Genomic DNA, 22,953 nt, shown 5'->3' with positions numbered 1-22,953 from the left:
CATATCTAAAGAAGGGAAGGAGGCAAGTTAAATGGATGTGGCCAGGGGTACAAGAGCAGTCGTGCTTGCAAGACATTTTCCCCCCCTAATCATATCATAGAGGATATTCCAGTAGTTCTGCAGAATGTCCGTATAATCCCGGCGTTCTCCAGGGAGCTCAGAAAGACATCTGTTCTTCTCCCCTCCATCATTTGTCCACACAACCATCCTGTGAGGTGGGCCAGGATGAGAGGGGAAGTGACCGGTTCACAGTCACCTACATGCCGAGTGACTGCTGGCTATACCCAGGGGTCATTTTGTAGAAAAAAAGCTGCAGGAACTCATTAGCATAACTCATTAGCATATGCCACGCCCCCTGACATCACCGGAAGTGTGTCATTGGCATAACTGATTTGCATATGCCACACCCCCTGACATCACCTATCCTGGCTGTTTTGGACCCAATCCTGGCCATTCAGGGCCGAAATTGGGCCCAAAATGGCAAAAAGGGGCTGAAAATGGCCGAAAAGGGGCCCAAAATGGTCAGAATTGGGCCGCTGCTGAGCGGGAGAGTGATCCACTACCTGTAAGAGGCCCGATTCTGGCTGTTTTAGGCCCAATCCTAGCCATTTTGGGCCCAATCCAGGCCAAAACAGGCCCAAAATAGCCAAAAATCAGGTGGGCAGAGCCCCCGGACATGTGACCTCTATGGAGAACTACTGGAACTGTGTTCCTGCACGTTCCCCCTCAAAATGAGCCCTGGCTATACCTCAGGAATGATTTAAATATTAGGGCTGAACCCAAAGTGTGTGTGTTGGGGGTGGGTTTCCGAACAATGGCAATACCAGAAAGCGTCACCGCTTGTGGTAGGGAAAGGCCCTCTTGAGTGGTTCTGTTTGCCCTAAATGACGTGGCCACAGGTTGGCTGTGTGGGCCTGTGACACTGTCCTGCTGAGATCCCTGATTGGCTGGGATCACTCAAGGACAGCAAGAAGGGATAAAGGGGGCAGAAAAGGGGAAACAGTGCAAGCAAACAGCCACGAGAAAAAGCGTGGTTCAGGAGGGAGGGATTCAGAATTTTTTTCCCCAACACTTTCATGAAAATCCTACATCCCCCACCCCGATAAAAATGGGCAAACTGTCAGCCCAGCCCTATTAAATACCCCCTTGTGCATCGACCCAGTCCAGGAGTTGCAAGAGACCTCCAAGAAGCTTAATTCAGCTTGTCCTCAATTCATTATTTTTTAGGCCTGTGAAAAGCTTCTGACCCTCCACCGTAGGGTTGCCAGGTCCAGGCCCAGAATTCCTGGAGATTTGTGGGGTGGAGCCTGGAGAGGAAAGGGTTTGGGGAAGGGAGGGTCTAATGCCATAGTGTTCACCCTCCAAAGCGGTCCCTTTCTCCAGGGGAACTGATCTCTACGGCCTGGAGATCAGTTGTAATTCCGGGAGATTCCAGCCGGCAACTGGAATCAGCATAAGGGGAGCAAGGGTGGCATAACTGCAGACGACGGTAAAGAAGAGAGGGCAGTTTCCATCATATTCAGTGAAGATCTTCACCAGGGCACGTCTTACAGATCTTCCGCCTTACACAAACCGAGCAAGATCGCCCGGTAATTGCCTTTTGTTTCAGCCTGCAATAAAATAAAGAGAAGGTCGAGAGGCTACGGCACCAGAAGTGCTCTCAATGGCCGGCATCCTATATCAGCACGAGAAGGCAGGCCTACCCATATGGTTTTTTGTGTTCTCGTATTTTTATTTTAAATACAGGACAATTCAAGCTGCATGCCAGGGGTGGGCCTGGAATTTGCTTGACAGGATGGAAGAGTCAAACCGAGAAGGACAGTCCGTTCCTGGCTTGCTCATGAGCTCCCAACATGTCATTTGTCTGTTCCTTGTTGGAGACCCCCAAATCGGCACACCTTGCCAGTTCTGCCATCCACCCCCTCGGTAAAGCCTCGAACAAAGTTGGGGTCTTACCCGGATGAACGAATAAAGAGAAATCCCGTATTGCTTTCTGAACTCCGCTCGGATGCTGAGAAGGTCCGTCTCGCTACGGGAAATCAGGATGCGAATCAGAGTCCTGTGGTTGGCTCCTGGGCCCTTTGGAAAGAAGGAGAAATTCGGAGCGGGGCAGAAGGGAGCAAGAGAAGAGCAAGAGGCAGCTGTTCACACCTGTATTCAAAGGGCCCACGTCTCCCGTGAAGCCTTTGGTACAATCTCCCCACTCCTTCCAAACTTAAGCCAAAGGACATGTGGCTGAACCAAACTCTGATTCTACCCTCATCTCCCTCTCCTGAGGTTGAATTTTATATTCAAAGTTCTGTGGGGCAGACACCCATCTTGTCCTTTGTAAAGCACTTGGGCAGTGCAAGAAGAAGGCATCGGGAGTTGCCCCAGTTTGCTTTCAAGGGGCATCCTTCATTCCGCAAGACCTCTCTTGAGTGGAGCAGGGGGCCCAGTTTATAGAATCATGGAAGGTACCTCCAGGGTCATCTAGTCCATCCCCCTGCACAGTGCAGGGAATTCACAACCACCTCCCCACTCACACCCCCAATGACCCTTGCTCCATGCCTAGAAGATTGCAAAACACCGTCAGGATCCCTCGCCAAACTTGCCTGGGGAAAATTGCTTCCTGACCCCAAAGTGACGATTGGCTTTACCCTAGGCATGTAAGAAGGGGCACAAAAGTTGAAGCTTTTGTAGCAGAGTAGGGTTCCCAGGTGCCCGTCGGTGGCAGGCAAACTCCCAGGGGTTTGCCACCTTGCCTACAGATCTGCCAGTGGTCGGCAGGAGGTGGAAAGCTCGAGGTTGTCCGTCACCGGCAGGCACCCTGGGAACATGCGCCATGTGCACGCTCCCAACAGGCACGGCAACATCACTTCCAGATGTGATGTCGCACCAGCTGCAGGAGCGTTCCCACGCTTTGTTTGGGTCCAATTTGGGCCCAAACAGGCAGAATCACCCCTGTGCAGAGCATGGAAGTGCTCGTGCAGCTGGCGCAATGACGTCACTACCAGAAGTGATGTCATCACGTTGGCTCCAACATGCGAAGAGGACCCTTGTGAACAGCATGAGGTAAATGCCAGCGGTCCCTACCTCCCAGTAGGAGATAAGAGGGACCCGGCAACCCTACGGAGGCTGCAGCTTAATATGAAGTTGATATGTGCTACTTTTTAGAAATGCTGCCCTGCTCCCCAAATCAGTTCATACCAATAGTTAGAAAATGAGATTTTTTAATTTTAAAAAACATGGGATCACCTCTGACAGCCTGCGTGAATGCTTTAGGGAATGGTGTGATAGGGCAGTTGGGCAGACTTGGGTGGCACGAGACTCACCTTAACGGCTTGGCGGAGCCTGATGGCAAAATAGAGGGGGGCGTTCCTCAGCACCGAGACTGCCAAAGAGAGAGGAATATGAGAGGAGCCCTGCTGTATCAGGCCAAGGTGGGGGCCAACTAACCCAGAATCCTGTCCCTGACAACACCCAGAGGAGTTAGCTGTGCTAGTCTGTAGTTGCAAAATAGTAAAGCGTCCAGTAGCATCTTTAAGACTAACCAACTTTATTGTAGCATAAGCTTTCAAGAACAACAGCTCTCTTTGTCAGATGCACGTCAGCTTTCGAGAACAACAGCTCTCTTCGTCAGATGCACATCAGCTTTCGAGAACAACAGCTCTCTTTGTCAGATGCACATCAGCTTTTGAGAACAACAGCTCTCTTTGTCAGATGCACGTCAGCTTTCGAGAACCACAGCTCTCTTCAACAGATGCATGTGGTTCTCGAAAGCTGACGATGCATCTGATGAAGAGAGCTGTGGTTCTTGAAAGCTTACGCTACAATAAAGTTGGTTGGGCTTAAAGGTGCTACCAGACTCTACTATTTTGATAACATCCAGAGATACTTCCAGGGAAAGTGCTGTTAAGGCATCAAGGGCCTTTTCTGTTTGCTTTCTCTTCCCACCCCCAATAAGCCAAGCAACTGATAGTTATGGGAAGTGAATCTCGTAAGTTAATTATGCACCATGCAATATTATGGGAAAGGAGGGGAAAGGTCCACTGACTGACGCTGGATAATCCGCCTGGAGTCTCAGTGAGAAAGGCGGACTGTAAATTATGTAAATAAATAAATAAAAATAAATATTTGCCTTTTTAGAAACCGACGCTAAACTCCTTTAATTCTCTTTTTTCTAAACTGAAAACCTCTCAACTCTTCAGGCTTGCCTTCCAGTAAAAGATGATAGATCATTCTCACTTATTTAAAACCATGTCTGTTTTTAACCTGCCTCTTCATATAAAAATCCATAAGGTGAATTAACAACACTTTTAAAAACAATTCTAATACTAAACAAAAACAGCAGTTATGACCAAATTTAAATTATGCAACTAGAACCATCCGAGTAAAAATCGGAGTCCAGCCATCTCCTTTTAGGTCTTCCTCTTTCTCTACTGCCTTCCACTTTTCCTAGCATTATTGACTTTTCCAGAGAATCTTGTCTTCTCATGATGTGACCAAAGTACGACAGCCTCAGTTTTGTCATTTTAGATTCTAAGGAGAATTCGTCCAGTGCTCTAAGCTCTACACCACACTTCCTTTCCAAGGTGCTGCACATTTTATTTTGAATTACCCCAGACCTTGCAGCTGCATACCGAAGCATTCAAAAGCCCCTTTGAGTCCTTTGCAACTCCTCTGACGGAGTCTGTCTCAAGCAACTTGGAAAGAGATCCATCTGTAAGGTATGGTGGCCGAGGACAACAACCTTCAGCTCCCGGATTTAACACCCACCCCCAAAGACAATCATCTTTATCCTTATTATAGTATATTAAGCATCCCAAACAGGATAGTTTTGACAGTTCACACCTGTTCACCCCAGGCAGGGCTCCTGTCCCTTTAAACACAGGTAGAAGTTCACCAGGTGAGCTCCCAAATTACACCTCCATGCTAGGAAAGACATGACCTGTTGGATTCTTCCTCCAGGGAGCTCTGGGTGGCATGCACAAAGGGGAAGGGTTTATCACCCACCACCAATACCCCCCATTTTTAAAAAAAAACATTTTAATACAGAGGTGCTGAAGTTGTTTTAAATTTTTGATCAGTTGAATTCTGTGCCGCTATGCTGATATTTATAATTGTATTTTAACTGTGTAAATGAGATGTTTTTAGAATCGTTAATTATAATAATTGTTTTATATATTTTAACCTTTACATATCTTGTAATCCTCCCTGAGCCTGCTGGAAATGTGGGGAGGGCGGAATAAAAATTGAAAATAAATAAATAAATAAATAAATAAATAAATAAATAAATATGTTATCCACACAACAGTCCTATGAGGTAGGCCAGACCAATATGCTGTGGCTGCTCAATCTAATTAATGTCATGGCCAAATTCAAATCTAAAGTCAGATCTCCCTTGCTCCAAACACCTTGTCTGTTAAAACATGCAACCGCTTGGTTAATTTCCGCGAGTTTAATTAATGCCGTCTCTCAGCCACAGAACGTGGGAAGTGACCGAAGATGAGGACACCCCCAAACACGTACAGAGTGCATTTCCAGTGCCAATCTCTGCAAACATCCTGGATTCAGAGAAAGAGTCTTCTAGAGAGAGAAACAGAGCTACGGTGCAGAACTGAGCCCTGCAACTCCTCATTTGGGGAAAGCCCTCTGCCCCACGCTTGTACGTACCCAGTGTCAAACCAGCCACTTGGGCGTCGCCCTGGAAGAACTTTGCCACGGCTTCCTCCAGCTGGAGCCCAGTCATCTTGTGGTACAAGCTGAACACTGTAAGAGAAAGGAAGCGTTTGATTTGCATTCCCCAGACTTGGGGGAGTCGGGGATTTAAACGGGAGCTGTACTTGACACGTGCCCCTGAAAAGACTGGCTGAACTTTAAAAGGAGGCCAATTTCCATGCCGAATGCAACCAAAAGAAAGCCCTCTCTGCCACCTGGTTCACAGCTTGTGCCAAATCTAGCCAGACTCCTACGGCCAGATAAGGAAAGCATCCACTCCACCTTGTTAGTACAAAGTTTCAGCGTATTCTCCCTCAGCCGCTTCATGACAGTTTCTAGATAATCTCCTGGCACAGAGATGGCTAATTAGGGTTGCCAACTCCAGGTTGGGGAATTCCTGGATTTTTGCAGGGGGTTGGGGTTGGAGCCAGGACAGGGTTTGGAGAGGAGAGAGAACTCAGAGCCAAACTACAAGTGACGTCTTACACAGGTTGGACACTAGTCGGCTTCCCTCAAGTTTTGATGGGAAATGTAGGCGCCCTGGTTTTACAGCTTGGCTCTCCATTACAGCTGCAAGACCAGGATGCCTACATTTCCCATCAAAACTTGAGGGAAGCCGACTAGTGTCCAACCTGTGTCAGGCGTCACTTGTAGTTTGGCTCTTAGTTGGGTATAATGCCATAGAGTCCACCCTCCAAAGCAGCCATTTTCTCCAGTCAGACCTGCTCTCTATGGCTTGGAGATCAGTTGTCATTCTGGGTGATCTCCAGCTATCACCTGGAGGATGGCAACTCCACAACTGCTCTCAGAGACTTAGTTCAAATGATATATAGCTGGTTGTCACCAGAAAACGGATACAACCCCTGCCACAGCTTTGGACAATCTCAGCCAGCGGTCTTGCAGAGATGCTGAATAACAAAGGTGATAGCATTGGCCAGGGCTTTTTTTCAGCTGGAACGCGGTGGAACGGAGTTCCGGCACCTCTTGAAAATGGTCACATGGCCAGTAGCCCTGCCCCCTGATCTCCAGACAGAGGGGAGTTTAGATTGCCCTCCGCACTGCTGCAGCGGCACGGAGGGCAATCTAAACTCCCCTCTGTCTGGAGATCAGGGGGCAGGGCCACTGGCCATGTGACCATTTTTGCCGAGGGCGATTTAAACTTTAAAAAACTCCCCCCTTGTTCCAGCTGACCCAAAGTGACATCATGGTGCGGTCCTGAGTTCCACCACCTCTTTTCCCAGAAAAAAAAGCCCGGGCACTGGCCCTCGTGGGACTCGCTGTGAGAGCTCCCCGGGCAGGGGCAGAGGGATAGGACTGATCAGGAACCAAGATGAAGTAAAGCAAGATAAGGGCCAAGAGGGCTGCACATTCGAGGAGGAGCGTAAGAACTGGACTGTTACAAGAAAACCTCCTGAATAATTGAGGGCAGGGGGGCTGATGATTCAGGGGCTCCAGGTAATTCGTGATGGTGCCACTTGTATATATTTTGTTAGGTGCCAGATGTTGCGTACCAGAGTAGCTACGTACAATCTGCCCCTCCCCGCCACACAGCTACTGCAATCACTCACAGTGCAAATCCCACGCAGAATGACTCTAGTCTAAGCCCATTGATACCGGTGGTCGTAAACTGGAGTCACTCTACACTGGATTGCAGGGTAAATTCCCTGCTGCCAAAAATGAGAGTTGAGCCATGGCCTTGCCTCTGTTTAGATGTTCGGGGCTGCGCTGGGTCAGGATCCCGATCCATTTCCTCTCGTCCAGCCTGCCTGTCTCACCGCCACTTGCATGCACAAGATCCTGGAAGAAGACACGGCAAACAGCCAGCGAACGTCATGAAATGTTTTGTCAAGCTGTTTTAGACTCAAGCAATGAGGGCACCTTTCCTTTTGTCCGCTTGTCCTACAGCTACAGTTAAAGGTTCAGTCCAAGGGCCTATTTTGGAGGCCAAGGATCCATAACACGGGGAATATAAATGAAGGCTGTCCTCAAGGCATGTACAGAGCGTTTCCCCCTTACCAGTAAGTGTTTCCGATTAGTTTAAAAAGGTAACCTAGCACCGAGTCATTACTGACCCATGGGGGGAACGTTGCATCATGATATTTTCTTGGCAGACTTTTTACGGGGTGCCTTCCCCAGTCATCTACACTTTACCCCCAGGAAACTGGGTGCTCATTTTACCGACCTCGGAAGGATGGAAGGCTGAGTCAACCGTGAGCCAGCTACCTGAACCCGGCTTCCGCCAGGATCGAACTCAGGTCGGGAGCAGAGCTCGGGCTGCAGTACTGCCGCTTACCACTCTGCGCCACGGGGCTCATGTTTCCAATTAGACAGGAAATCATATCCCTGGAGTAGCCAAATTTAGCCCCCACATTTAGGGGGCTTCCCTGCATAAGCCCCAGCACCATTCCTTTCTAGAGAATAACACTAGTCTCAGTTACCTTGCAAGGCATTCAAAGCAAACCCCAGAAAGTGAAACATGCAAAAAACCCCATCCTTATTAAGTAACTCTGATCACGCACCAAGTGCCTTTCCAATGCTCAGCCCTCATGAACTAGTCCAAATATAGAAAGGTATCCCAAGTCAAGAGGAGTCAAGGTGGCTACAGCAGCAGAAATTACTTTTTCTTATTCACACGAGTGCATATATAAACACATCTGCATCTCTTAATACGATTTCATCAGCATTACGTTTTAACAAATTCACGTCACTTGATAGTCTTGTGCCAAGAGTAATAAACCCATGCCCAATTTCATTTAAATTATTACACTAATTACATTCTAGAGATAGATCAAGACGGGTAGCTGTGTCAGTCTGTCTGTAGCAGTAGAAAAGAAGTATCTGAAGAAGTGAGCTGTGACTCATGAAAGCTCTCACCCTACCACAAAGGTTGTTAGTATTATAGGCACTACTGGACTCTTGCTCTTTTCTGCTACATTATAGAGACCCAGTGTTGTGTAGTGGTTAGAGTGTTGGGTTAGGATCCAGAACCGGGTTCAGATCTCCACTCTGTCATGGAAGCTCGCTGGGTGACCTTAGGACAGTCACACATTTGGGGTAGTTGTGAGGATAAACTGGAGGAGAGGAAAATGATATAAGCCACTTTATGTTCCCATTGCAGAGAAGGGCAGGGAATAAATCAATGGCAATGGCTGGAGACTGGGCGCTCATTGCAATAAATGACAACTGGGTTTTCCAGGTGACGGATGCCTGCTAATATCCAGTATCTATGGAAGCAAGTCAGGACTTGCATAGCCAGGACATGAGAAGGCCTCACATGTCACTTCCTGCTTCCGGCACCTGCTGTCCCCGCCCCGAACCTGCCTCACCTTGGCATCTTGCTCAATCAAGATGTAGTCAATGACCCCAGAGTATCTTTCTCGGCTGGTCTGTGGGAAACAGGAAGACAGAAAACAAGGAGTGACATTTTGATGGGGCAGCCTTCGCGTCCGATCGGATCGTCCCGCTAGGAAAGACTGCGGGGACAGGGGATTCGCTCCCCTGGGGAAAGTCCATGCAAATTAAAAGGAAAAAGGTTCTAGCCCAGCCCGTCACATGAGGAAAGGCTGCGAGGAAAGGCTGAGGGCCTTGGGAATGTTTAGTTTGGAGAAGAGGAGGTTGAGGGGGGACATGATTGCTCTCTTTAAATATTTGAAAGGCTGTCATTTGGAGGAGGGCAAGGAGCTGTTCCAGTTGGCAGCAGAGGGCAGGACGCGAAGCAATGGGCTAAAACTACATGCACAAAGGTACCGGCTGGATATTAGGAAAAACTTTTTCATGGTCAGAGTAGTTCAAAAGTGGAATCAGCTGCCTAGGGAGGTGGTGAGCTCCCCTTCACTGGCAGTTTTCAAGAAGAGGCTGGATGAATACTTGACAGAGATGCTTTAGGCTGATCCTGCACTGGGCAGGGGGTTGGACTAGATGGTCTGTATGGCCCCTTCCAACTCTGTGATTCTATGATTCTATGAAATGCTAGTTTTCTATTTGCAGGGAATTGTTCAAGTTTTGCAGGGGGTTGGACTAGATGACCCTGGAGGACCCTTCCAATCTTATGATTCTATGATTCTAAGTTGGGGAACTTGTGCAAAAATCCAGTTCCACACCCACAGTCTGAAGTGGTGCATCCCACCCCTTACTGAGGGTTGCCAACCTCAATGTAGGACCTGGAGATTACCCAGAATTACAAGGGATCTCCAGACTTCAGTTCCCCTGGAGAAAATGGCTTCTTTGGAAGGTGGAGTCTATAGCATCCCCCCCCCGCTGAAGCTCCTCCCCTTCCCAAACCACACCCTCCCGAGGTTCCACTGCTAAATCTCCAGGAATTTCCCAATCCAGAGTGGGCAACCTTACCCCCATTCTGTCACCTCCGGACCACCTCCTTCTGCTGCACGTGGCCTAAGTGCAGAGCACAGGTGTCGCCTGGGGCAATTTTCCAGGAAGGGTTTTGTTACCTTGATCAGGGCGAGCAGGAGGTCTTTGAAGAAGCTGTCGGTTCCAGACACCGCAATGTCTGCCTCGAGGTCCAATTTAAAATCTAGATGCGGTGGAAGAAGCAGGGCGGGTTATGTGTGTGCTGGGGAACAAACGCAGCAGGCAGTTGGACTGTCACGTGGGATGTGGAATCAACCTGGAGAACACAGCTGTCTAGCACTGAACAGCAGAAAAGCTCAAGAGTCCAGTATAAGACTCATGAAAGCTCATACTCTACTACAAATTTTCTTAGTCTTATAGGTGCTACTGGACTCTTGCTCTTTTCTACTGCTACAGACCATCTTAATCTATTTATTTATTTTATTTATTTATTATTTCATATTTATATCCCGCCCTCCCCGCAAGCAGGCTCAGGGCGGCTAACAACATTTAAAAACAATTTAAAACATTACATCTGTATAAATATTAAATGTTAAAACACCATTTAAACAGCAACATTTTGTATTGTGCGGCGGCAGCATCGGGAAGACATATAATATTTTGCATGCATGTTGTGGTGGACAGTTTTTCACTGGTGTGCGTGTGTGTTAAATCTAGCATTGAACAGCAGTTGTTAACCAAGAAATATAGCCCAGATGGAACCGGCACCTGGAAACTAGAGCAGTGCATATGGTTGCCAACTCTGGGGTGGGAAATTTCTGGATATTTGGGGGTAGAGTCTCAGGGGGTGCAGCTCGGGGAGGGAGGAGTGGAGTATAATGCCGATAAGGTATGCAAAGTACTATGAACTTCTAAAGGGTTATATAAGTGCTAAGTAAGCATTACCAAGGATCTATTTCTTCGATTCCATGCTCGAAAAAAGATTTTTTGTCATTTTCAAATGCAATCACTTTACTGCACCCAGCTTTGATGCATTCAATAAATAATAAATATGCAGCGGAAACATTGCATCCAAGACTGGAATACTTTGGACAATAAAGAAACAAAAAGTTGGGCCCCCGAAGACCCTCTTCGGGTTGCTCCGATGTTTACCGTGCTTATAAAAATCCAACATTTCCTGAAGCTGCTGGTTCGTTCGCGTGCAGAGGATTTCGGCCAGCGTGGCTCCCCCCTCTGGACTCTGAAGAGATGAAGAGGGGTGCTCTATCACACTGGGAAGACAACACTTCAAGAGGTTTGTAAGGAAAATGCTAAAGGTACCAGTTTGATACTTTGGTTCAGGTTGTTGTCTGTGTAGGCCTGTTTTCAGACAAGATCTCTTGGCCTGCTAATTGCAGGGCTTTTTTCCAGCTGGAACGTGATGGAACGGAGTTCCGGCACCTCTTGAAAATGGTCACATGGCCGGTGGCCCCGCCCCCTGATCTCCAGACAGAGGGGAGTTGAGATTGCCCTCTGTGCCGCTTGGCACAGAGGGCAGTCTAAACTCCCTTCTGTCTGGAGATCAGGGGGCGGGGCCACCGGCCATGTGACCATTTTCGCCGAGGGCGATTTAAACTTTAAAAAACTCCCCCCCTTGTTCCAGCAGACCCCAAGTGATGTCATTGTGCGGTCCTGGGAGGGTGTGCGCACTTTGCGCACATGCATGTGGTACCAGGGGAACCACCTCCCACCAGGAGTTGCCCCCTGTGCAGGCAACCCACTGAGTTTTCCCAGAAAAAAATCCCTGATTGGATACATCTTTGGGCTGTTGAGAAACGTCCTTGAGAAGGTTGGAGCCTGGTAGCTGCAGCCATCGACAATCTGCACTCCCTATGGTTTCTCACGCTGTAATGCCAACTCTGGTTGGTTCCTTTGTTTGGTGGGCTGATCTCCTCAGTCCTCAAGAACTCTCAATGTCTCTAGGCAAACTACCAACCTTTACCTTTCCAGCCATTATTACCTACCAAAATGTGTGTGAGAGAGCGATCTTCTCAGCTCCATGCCACTCCATCAGCCTGCCTAGAGTTGGCTGTCATGGGTGGACTCTTTGCTAACGCTTTGCAAAGAACAACCAGCCTTGGAACCAAGTCAGAGAATTGCCAGATAGCCAGCTTGCAGTATTTTAGTTAGATAGAATATATTTAGAATAGCAATGCCTTATTTGTTTCGGTGCCTTGCCTGAATGTCTTTGAAGAGCGATTCCTGCTTTGCGTACGCTCCTTTGTTCTTTCTTGAAGAAACTACAATAATATATATTACCTGCCTGTGTCCAGAGTTACCTGCCTAAACTATACACGCACTCAGCGTGGACTCAAGGCTGAAAAGCTGGAACTTACTTTTTTAGTTGTCTTTGCTCCTGAGCTGCGTGATGACATCACTTCCGGGAAGTGATGTCATCACGTAGTCCTCATGCCGCCTTGAGAGTGCTCCCGCAGGCCCCAAACAGACCCGATTCAGCCCATTGTCAGGGTGCCATTCCTCCGCCCAGGGTGGGGGATCCCCTGCTCTCACTCTTCCCCCCGCACCCACTTACTTGGCCGGAGGGGGGGCATGTTCCATGGGGTGCCCCTCCTCAGGCAGTGCAGTGCACCCTCAGGTTTTCACGGCTCGCTCCCATGCTCACAGCAGCCCAATTTGGGCTGAAACACACCCCGCAGTGGGCCCGTTTCAGGTCGAACTGTACCTCACAGCAGGCCGATCCAGCCGCCCTTTGACCCCATGCAATGACATCACTTCCCAGATTCACTTTCCCATAGTGGCAATTTGCCCCCAGAGTGACAGCTCAGGAGGGCTACTGGGGAAGGATCCCCCAGTCTCCAGCGACGGATGTGGTAAGCCTGTCTTCGTTGGGTTTTGCCTTGCTATGGAACCACCACCTTGCCTGTGTGTGTGTGTGACGTGGCATCCAGTTGCTTCTGACTTATGGTAACTTTATGAGTTAACATCCCCCCCCTGTCATAAAATTGAGGAAGGGAAAGCTTGAACACTGCATTGAGGGGAAGGAAAGCAAAAGAGGAGCATTTAGACAGATGGTTTCTTGTGGCACGCAACATCAGCAGGACGGTGGAAGAGCTAGGGTTCCCGACAAGCCTGGCCCTTTGAATGCAGGCTTAATGTGTGGCAATGGGCATCCCATAAAGCCTCTGTTAAGGAGTATTTTTCTCCAGGCCTGTTGGCAAACCCGAGGGGTCTTTAGCCTGTGTCTGGCTGTACCTTCATGGCTGCTTTGATCTCGTGAGCGTCGTATTGTGCCGCTGGCCTCAGGAGCCCCAACACGGCCGTCTCCAAGTTTCCCGACACAGCGGCCCGCAGAGTCTTTAGGAGGTCCTGGAGAGGAGAAGGCAAAGGAAAGTTTTAGAGCAAGGCTGTGACAGGTGTGGGGGGCCAAACTGGACAGAAGGGACTTACTGGATCTCCCATAAGCAGGGGGCCCAGGCAGTAGATACTTCCAGTTAGTTCTGGTTGGATTTGGAGCTGCCAGACTTCAAACAGGGCTCGGAGATCTCCCAGAATTACAATAGATCTCCAGGCTACAGAGATAAGTTCCTCTGGTGAAAAGGCTCAGGGATCTCCTTTCCTACTCGTGTTTGAAGAAAGGAGCTCTGGTCACGAAAATTTACACTTTGAGAGCCAGTTTGGTGTAGTGGTTAAGAGCGGCAGGACTCTAAGCTGGAGAGCCAGGTTTGATTTCCCCCTCCTCCACTTGAAACCAGCTGGGGTCACCTTGGGTCAATCACAGCTCTCTCAGAGCTCTCTCAGCCCCACCCACCTCACAGGGTGATTGTTGCGAGGATAATAATAACACACTTTGTAAACCACTCGGAGTGGGCGTTAAGTTGTCCTGAAGGGCGGTATATAAATCGACTTGAAAAGATCTGTCCACCACCCTATCTATATCTATATCTATATCTATATCTATATCTATATCTATATCTATAGATATAGATATAGATATAGATATAGATATAGATATAGATATAGATATAGATATAGATATAGATATATGGGTCATGTCTGAAATGAAGTAACTCTTCCATCGCCATCTGAGGAGAAGCTTTTATTGTATGTAGTGTTTTAAATTTTATTGTAATGTTTTATCTGCTTTTATGTGTTTTTATGTAAATTAAAATGTTGTGCTCCGCCCTGAGCCTGCTCAGCAGGGAGGGCGGACTAAAAATCTAATATAATAAAGTATTATTATTATTGTATTGTCGAAGGCTTTCACGGCCGGAGAACGATGGTTGTTGTGGGTTTTCCGGGCTGTATTGCCGTGGTATTATTATTATTATTATTATTATTATTATTATTATTATTATTATTATTATTATTATTATTATTATTAAAATATTGTTGGTCTCTAAGATGCCACTGGGCTCAAATCCTGGCAAAAAGGGCACCTTCAGAGGGCAAACTTGATGGTATACCATAGATTCCAGATGAAATACCTCCGTAAATTCCCCCCTCTAAAGGCACCACCCCCAAATCTGGAGGAATTTCTAAGATTAAAATTGGCAACCTTAGCTGAAGTTCAGCAGAGACTGAACTGGTTTGGGTGTGACTTGCATTTCAAGGCAACCTGGAATCTGGTCTGTTAGTGCGGAAACTTTAAATACGTATCATGCTGCTGTGCAGATTTGCAAGCAGGGTGGAGCGAGATCTGACTTGGTGCAGCCGAAGGCCTAAATAGACATGACAAGAAGGGTATTATTACAGATCCGCCTCCCTGTTCATCTCTCACAGGGGCGGCGGAGGAGTCTGTTTCTCCCAAAAACAGAAAGCAGGTGAAATGGAAAAAAACAGACACACACACACTTGCACACACACAAATATCCAAGACCTGACTTCAATGTCCCCTGCGGCTTTCAATTTTTCCCCCCCTTCGATACCCAAACAGAACCACGGTGGAAGAAAACTATTTCAAACAAGAGTGCGCAGAAAGGCAAGAGGCCGGGCCACATTGGCCTGCCCCATTGGCTCCATTTTTTTAACAAAACAAACCCGTCTGCACTCCATGCTTTCGATTTTCCAACAGCTTGGACAAAAACATCCTCCTGATCTTTTAATAGAGACTTAATGTGTGGAAATTTTATTTATAGATTCAGTGGAGTTAGCTGTGTTAGTCTGCAGTAGCAAAATAGCAGAGCCCGGTAGCACCTTTAAGACTAACCAACTTTACTGTAGCATAAGCTTTCGAGAGCCACAGCTCTCTTCGTCAGATGCATCTGACGAAGAGAGCTGTGGTTCTCAAAAGCTGACAATGCATCTGATGAAGAGAGCTGTGGTTCTCAAAAGCTTATGCTACAAAAAAGTTGGTTAGTCTTAAAGGTGCTATTGGATTCTTAGCTATTTATGTCATTTATAGTCCGCCTTTCTCACCAAGACTCAAGGTGGATTACACAGTGTGAGATTAGTACAGTCAATATCGAGGGCATTTCCATAAACAATGCCATAGGCTAAATAAAGACAAGTTTGCAAAGACATAGCATTAGCAAGAATCCAATATAGAGCTGAAGAAATGCTGAAACAGAACATAAACAATTCTAGGGCTGACATTAGACCACATGAAACACAAGTAGCTCATAGGAGCACATCTTAAAAGTAAACGGGAAGTATGTAAAGCAATATTGGGGTGAAGTCTATGGTCCCTAACTCAATAGCAAAACACATTCCTACAATACAGCCCACCTATCTGAGCCTCTATTTTTCTCCAGTCCTGTTGGCAAGCAGACAACCAAGAGGGAACGCCTCTTCCAATACCACCTGAGAAGGCTTATTCCCCTGCCTTTGCCCCAGGGGGGAATACTTATACAATTAAGTTTTCCATGACACATATGTGTGCCCCCTTTAAAAAAAAAAGACTATGCTCTTTAGCATCATTTCCCCTCGTGGACAAATATCAATTAATTATTTGCCTGATATCCTGCCCAAAACCTCTCCTGCTTCTTAGTTTGAGAGGCTCTTTCTTCATTGATCTTGGCTCCTTTGGCATCTGTTCCCTGTGGGGTTGCCAACAACCTGGAGGAAAAAAAATATTCTGTCCCCTTAATAGAGGCTCAATGGAACGTAAGTTAACAGGTGATGTTATTGCCCTACATGCCTTGAAAAGATTCTACTACCTATTTCCCCACATTTAGCCACTATTAAAGGGAAAGGACATTGACAGGTTACTGGCAATCGTAGAACGCCCCCCCACCTCCCACCCCGAATTCCTGCACGTACCTATTTTCCTTTCCACACTGCAGCGAAGTTGGTTTTCAGCAAGCTTTGACTACCAAAACTTTTCTGGACCCTGCTGGTAGGGTTACCAACCACCAGGTGGAGCCTGGAGACCTCTCAGAATTACAACTGATTTCCAGGCCACAGAGATCTTTCCCAACCCATAGTTGGCAACCGTAGATGAGGGAGCAAGCTAAGGGACTGCCCGCCTGGACGAATCCGTTAGGGCAGCAAGGATGGGCAAGCGAGCCGCTGGCCAAACATGATCTTCGTGGCCCCCCTGGCCAGCCGTGGCCTACCAGGAGCTTGCCTAGTTTGTTAAAGGAACAGGCCGCCCCGCAAGCCTGTGTCCTTCTCCCCTTCCCAACCTTACCTGTTGAGTGAAGTCCTGGAAGCCTTCCGCAACCTGCTGCCTTTGTCCGTTGGTCCTGTTGGTGAGCAGGTTGATTATGGTTCCATATTCGACGACTGTTGGGGAGAGAACAGAGAACAAGTGCCATAAAAGGACTGTACGGTACACATTAAGCACATGAATCCATTGTGCAGAATTGCTCTCGCCTTGTATACTTTATTCCACCTTTCTACAAGAATACATATTTTGTTCTGGCATTTTTAGTGACGAAGAGAAGGAAAACGAGAACTGGGGCACTAAAACCACATAAAATCCAGGAACTTCTTAGTTCCTGGGCAATTGGTTTGCCCCGACTTCCCTTCCAGGACCAGAGGGTGGCAGACATGTTATCTTCACAACAACCTTGTAAGGTGGAATAAGCTGAGAGCATGACTCTCATCCACTAAACTTCACGGATTGGAGATTCAAACTTGACTTCCCTTGTCCTAGTCTGACTCTTTTACCAGTGGCGCCTGAGATTTCAGTAGATGTCGCTCTCAGGCTTTCAAGCGTATCTTCTCAGCTCTGAGGGCCACAAACCTGAACTTTGAAATCGGGCCGTTATCATTTGCTTTGGCCCCGACCCACGGGGTTGTGGTATAGTCCCTTCCCTTGACCCATTTCAATCCAGCGTAGATTTGGAACCCAAAGGGCCTTCATTTTCACTGGTGGAAAAATCTCCGTTGAACGTTGGCCAGGGGAACAGAAGTCCCTGTTGGTCCTGTAACATCCAGCGGGGCCTTTGACACTGTTGGGTACTTTCTTGGTGGCAGAGAGTGCCCTCAAGTCAAACTTGACTCATGGAGACCCCTGCTGGGGTTTTCATGGCAAGAGACGAACAGAGGTGGTTTGCCATGGCCTGCCTCTGCAGCTCTGGTCTTCGTTGGAGGTCTCCCATCCAATTGCTAACCAAGGCCGACCCTGCTTAGCTTCAGAGATCGGTGGGCACTCTCTTATCCATCAGTTAAAATATGGAGTTGCCATTCAGGATCTCTAGGAGGTTGATTCTGGGGGACTTCAGTGTTCACACACCACCTTGTCTAGCCAGCTTAAGAATTCGAGGCCCCCAGTCACAGAAATGGCCCAGATTATATCAGGCCCAATGCATAAGAAAGCACATGGGGCAGGATTTATTTTCTGCTGAAGGTACAGGTGGTAGGGTTGCCAGCCTCCAGGTGGTGGCTGGAGATCTCCAGGCCATAGAGATCAGTTTCCCTGGAGAAAATGCAGAGCAGTTAGCCGTGTTAGTCTGTGTATCAGGCATCTGACGAAGAGAACTTGATTCTCAAAAGCTTATGCTAAAATAAAATTGGTTAGTCTTAAAGGTGCTACTGGACTCTTTTTGATTTTGCCTGGAGAAAATGGCTGCTTTAGAATGTGGATTATATGGCATTATACCCTGCTGAGGTCCCTTCTGTCCTCAAAATCCACTCTCTCCGGGCTGCACCCCCAAAATCTCCAAGAATTTCCCAACCTGGAGGCAGCAAACCTCGCTAGCGGTCTCTTACTATCTGATCAGTAGGAGCAAGCTCTCCCAATAGGTCAGTGGGAATTCTCTAGTTTTTTTCTGAACAAGGGTCTAACCGGATGTCACGGGGAGGCCACAAGCCCCTGTTCGGGTTGCCGGGTCTGGGTTGGGAAATCCCTGGAGATTTGGAGGCAGTGACTGGGGATGGCAGAGATTAAGGAGCGGTGGGGGGTCTAGGTGGGTGTTGCAATTTCATAGTGTTCACTCTCCAAAGTGGCTGTTTTCTCCAGGGGACCTGATCTCTGTAGAATGGAGCTCAGTTGTAATTCTAGAACTCCAGGCAACACCTGGAGGTTGGTAACCCTACCTCCTGTCCGGTTCATTTAAGAGATTTCTATACCGCTTCTCCCCCAAAAGCTTGTCCCAAGTGGTTTACATCAGAAAATATAACAGCACCCCAGAAACACCCCGTGTGTTCAGCCCCAAAGACAGTAGCCAGGATAACATATCCCGGGCCCCAAGTTATGCTCTTTCCCTTCGGCATCCTTGATTTATCTTGGACCTCACCCATCAATCCAGGATTTGAGTCCAGTGGCACCTTAGCAACTAACAAGATTCTCAGGGTAGTTTCGGGTGGGTAGCCATGTTGGTCTGCATTCGAAGAGAAAAATCCAGGGCCGATAGCACCTTGAAGACGAACTAGATTTTCAAGGTATGAGCTTTTGCAACTCAAAGCTCCCTTCATTTGCAGCAGTTCTCATGCAGAGAAACTTCAAAGAGAAATTACAATACGAGATTGCTGAAATTGAGTTTCTTTGCAAATGGATCCCCCAGGGTTGAATTGGGACATAGGACTGTCATGCACTACAGATGTTAATTTTTTACATTTTGTACCCATGCTCGATCAAGCTAATTACTACATGTATTATGGCTAGCTTCCCGACGTGCTTAAGATTTTCAGGGTGGAAGCTATTGAGAGTCAAAGCTCTAAATCAAAAAGAGTCCAGTAGCACCTTTAAGACTAACCAATTTTATTGTAGCATAAGCTTTCGAGAATCAAGTTCTCTTCGTCAGATGCATGGTACAGAAACTGGTCAAATATAGAAGAGGAGGGGATGAGAGAGAAGAGAGAAGATGCAGTTGGGGGGGGAGAGAGGGAGGGTGCAACCAAAACATTCCTTTGCTAGTAAATGTAAACATCTCCTTTTGGCATGTGGATCAGTTGGCTTCAAAGGAGTTTGCCTTGTTAGTTTGTAGCAGCCAAACAGCTAGACCATCCAATTCCAATGCAGTATGAGCCTTCGATAGCCACAGCTCTCCTTGCCAGATGCATCTGACGAAGAGATCTGTGGTCCCCGAAAGCCCACGCCAGGTGCCACTGAGCTACAATAAAATTGGTTAGTCTTAAAGGTGCTACTGGACTCTTCTTGATTTTGCTACCACAGACTAACACGGCTAACTCCTCTGCATCTATGACCATGGAAAGCTCTAAAGGGTGTCATGTCTCAGCCCCATCCATGCCAATGCTAATACTGAACTATTGCTAATGCTGTACCTTAATGTCATTTTGCAAATGCCTTAACCGTCGCTTTCGTGTCACAAGCATCCTGAGAACGCAGCTGGCTTGTCTTTTTCCTTTGAAGCTCCCAGAAGCAACCTTGCACTGTCTGAAATGTCACAATTTAATCCTATGCCTTTTGTCCTGTCTAGGCTGATGTATAAACCCTGGAAGAAATTCACAGAACGTTTCCTGCGCACACCTGTGGTTTAGTTGGGAGGGGGGAGAATGATTGGGTATTTAGAGATGTGCTTTCTTCAAGTTTCTATTCCTGTCAAGGAACGTGTGCTGCTTAGATGCTTTCTTGCTTCTGAGTAATCCTATGGGGTGATTTACCGCTCACCCTGACCAACCTCCAAGGGCTGTTGTGCAGATTTTAAAAGTGGGAAGAAACACAGAGGCGGCATCTTTGACATTCTGCTGTAATGAATATCAAGGAAGGAAGCGTTACCTTTGTCAGTGACGGCATCCAGGAGAGACTGGACGTCTCTCGCCACTTCAAAGCTCAGGAGAGGCCGGATGGTTCCCAAAGTCCCCCAGACGGCAGTCTAGGGAAATGCAGGGCAGAAAAAGCCACCATCAGAACCCTGATCATATGTAAAATGTATCATTATATATGTATCTCGTAACTTATCAATAAAGTGCTTTGGGGGGGAAAAAAAAGAACCCTGATCATTCTTACTAAACTGGAGGCCTCAAAAGAACAAGGCCAGGAACGCGAGGCTGCATGGCCTAGCGGTTAGAATGTCCGACTGCTTCCTGGGACTACCAGGTTCCAATCCCTGCTCTTCCATGAAAGCTCATTGGGTGGCCTTGGGCCTGTCCCAATCTACCTACCTACCTCACAAGAGCGTCGTTGTGAGGATAAAGTGGCAGAGGGAAGAATAATGTGCTAAGCTGCATTGGTTCCCAATTAGGGCACCTGACAACAAGAAGAATAATATTGCAAAAGTGTTCTGTCCAGAAAAGAACAGAAGCCCTCCCCAACTATCGTGCGCCAGGGGTCAGCGACTGGCAGAGCCCACACAAATTCTAGCCATTTGAGGAATGCCGTGGTGTTCTCAATTGTCTGCCGGGTTTCCAGCTGGGGTCTGGAATAATACCGGGCCCCGGGGAGCGGGGGTGGCAATCATCTTTTAAAAAAAACATTCATGTGCGCGTTCCAGCCCGGGGCAATAGTGACTCTCTCAGAAGTGACACCATCGGGCCGACCCGACTTCTGGGCTCCTCCCATGCTAGCTGGCCACTCGTGCTGGTGCCACGCAGCCTCAGCAGGCCAGCCGGGAGAACAGGCCAGGCTGTGTGATGGAGCTGCCACTGCGGAGCCAGGTGCCCGATATTTGGAGGATGTTTCCCCCAGACAGTACCCCCAAATACCGGACTGTCTGAGTGAGAACCGGACACCTGGCAGTCCTAATGGCCCAGCCAGTGGCAAAACTAGAGGTGGTGGTAGCTGCCCACAGGCCTCTTTGCATCTATAATTGGATAGTGAGTACATTTTTGATTGTGCTTTCATTGTATTATGAAATGTATATGTATATTTGTAATTGAATTATTCTACTCCTACAGTGCTTCCGGTCTGATTATCTTTATGCCCAGGATGAAGTGAGTTTTTTCCACTCACGAAACGGGTTAATAACAATTTGCCTGCAAACTCCCGTCGGCGTCTATTAAATAATTATTCCTACTCTGGACCGTGAAAGAACAAACAACTTGCACAAGTCTCCCCTCCCACCGGCTTTTTTCATTGTACCCAGCATTTGCACTTTAAAGTTTCAAACGTATTCCGGACGGTGAAGATTCAGCTTATAAATGGATGGACTTTGAGATTTTGAAATTGTGACGATTTTGATGTTCTATCGGATGGACCTTGTATTTTGTAAATGTATTTATGATGCATGTTAAACTCATTTAGCACTTTTGGAACCTCCAGATAGGGCCTGGAGATTTCCAGCCTCCAGAAGCCTCCAGAATAGGGATGCCAGACCCCCGGTGGGGGCAGGGGATCCCCCACCCCCACTTACCTGGCCAGCAGGGTGTGCGCACCTTCCATGCGCACTCCCTTGAGGTGCTGCGTGCTCCTGCGCACAGTAGCTACCAGGATCAGGCCCGTTTTGGCCCGGATCAGGGCCACTGCAGAGCACAGGAGCACTCCTGCACTCTGCAGTGCCTCAAAATGGGCCCGATCTGCAGGCGCATTTTGGGCTGCTATGGAGGGCGGGAGCGTTCCTGTGCTCCGCAGCAGCCCCCAACCCAAGCCCCTGCGGAGCGTGGTCGTGCTCCAGGGCTGCGTGATGACATCACTTCCCGGAAGCATTTTACAGGGGAGCGTGCCCCCCCCCGCTCAAAGGTAAGAACCAGGCCCCAATCCCCTGCTGGGAGATTGAGGGGGCCTGGCAACCCTACTCCAGAAATCTGTTCGCTCGGAGAAAATGGCAACTTTGGAGGATGGACTCTGCGGCATTTTACCCTCCCCTCCCAGCAGCCTCCATCTGCAAATCTCCAGGAATTTCCCAACCCAGAGTTGGCAACCAGAGCGCAGGAACTGGCGGCCTGCTCAGATTCTGTGGCTGAACCCTGGAAGAAAGGAAGCCCGCGGGCATGACCCCACTCACCTTGTCAGCCAGCGGCAGCTGCTTGAGGATTTTATTTGCCAAGGAGCTCTTCTTCTCCGGCCTGTTTGCGGGGGGCATCCTGGAGCCACGGGAGCCAACGCTGAGCTCTCAAAGATGGCGAAAGGGTGGCAGGAAGGAACCTCCAGCGGTGCAGCAAACAGGAACTCGTCTGTGAACGAGTGGATTTCCGCGCATCTAATATTTGTGAGGACAGGCCCTGCGAGGTCAGGCGGGAGGCACCTAATGCACTCTGCTGTGTCCAGCAGTGGCTAATACGTGACTCTTCCCCCTAGCTCTCATCTGGCAAGGAGGCAGGAGCCCTTCCCTGTAGTTTATTACCCTGCATGTGGTATTCAGGGGTAGACTGCACCTGACTGTGGAGGTTTCATTTTCATCTCATGGCTAATAGCTGCTGACAGGTCCATTTAAGAATTACGAGATTTGCCTTTCTGGCTCAGACCCCGAGTCTATCTAGCCCAGCACCTTATTTCCAACAGCGGCCAGCTATATTCCCACTTAACTATCTCTGCCGGTTAAGCTCATTGCTATTGTGACATTCCACTTAAAGTCATAGGGTCCTCGTAGCAATTATGACAACAGCCCCCTCCCCCCGTTGCTTATGCTCTGCTTCTGGTATTCCAAGATACACTGCACTCCT

General features: G+C 48.1%; 1 protein-coding gene across 1 annotated transcript; it reads right to left on the bottom strand.

Moving 5' to 3' along the window:
• Positions 1-820: 820 nt before the first annotated feature.
• On the bottom strand, positions 821-22,442 carry ANXA9 (annexin A9). Its single transcript, XM_054989168.1, has 12 exons — positions 22,296-22,442; positions 20,132-20,228; positions 16,637-16,731; positions 13,261-13,374; positions 11,161-11,248; positions 10,149-10,231; positions 9,027-9,086; positions 7,401-7,497; positions 5,656-5,751; positions 3,315-3,373; positions 1,957-2,079; positions 821-1,610 (listed from the first exon to the last, which is right to left on the bottom strand). Exons 1-12 carry the CDS (start codon positions 22,371-22,373, stop codon positions 1,548-1,550), a joined length of 1,053 nt encoding a protein of 350 aa, XP_054845143.1. The 5' UTR covers positions 22,374-22,442; the 3' UTR covers positions 821-1,547.
• Between the last annotated feature and the right edge of the window lie 511 nt (positions 22,443-22,953).

The sequence above is a fragment of the Eublepharis macularius genome, chromosome 1 (genome assembly GCF_028583425.1).
Source record: "Eublepharis macularius isolate TG4126 chromosome 1, MPM_Emac_v1.0, whole genome shotgun sequence".
Taxonomy (NCBI): domain Eukaryota; kingdom Metazoa; phylum Chordata; class Lepidosauria; order Squamata; family Eublepharidae; genus Eublepharis; species Eublepharis macularius.
This window is presented reverse-complemented; position numbering and strand designations above follow the sequence as displayed.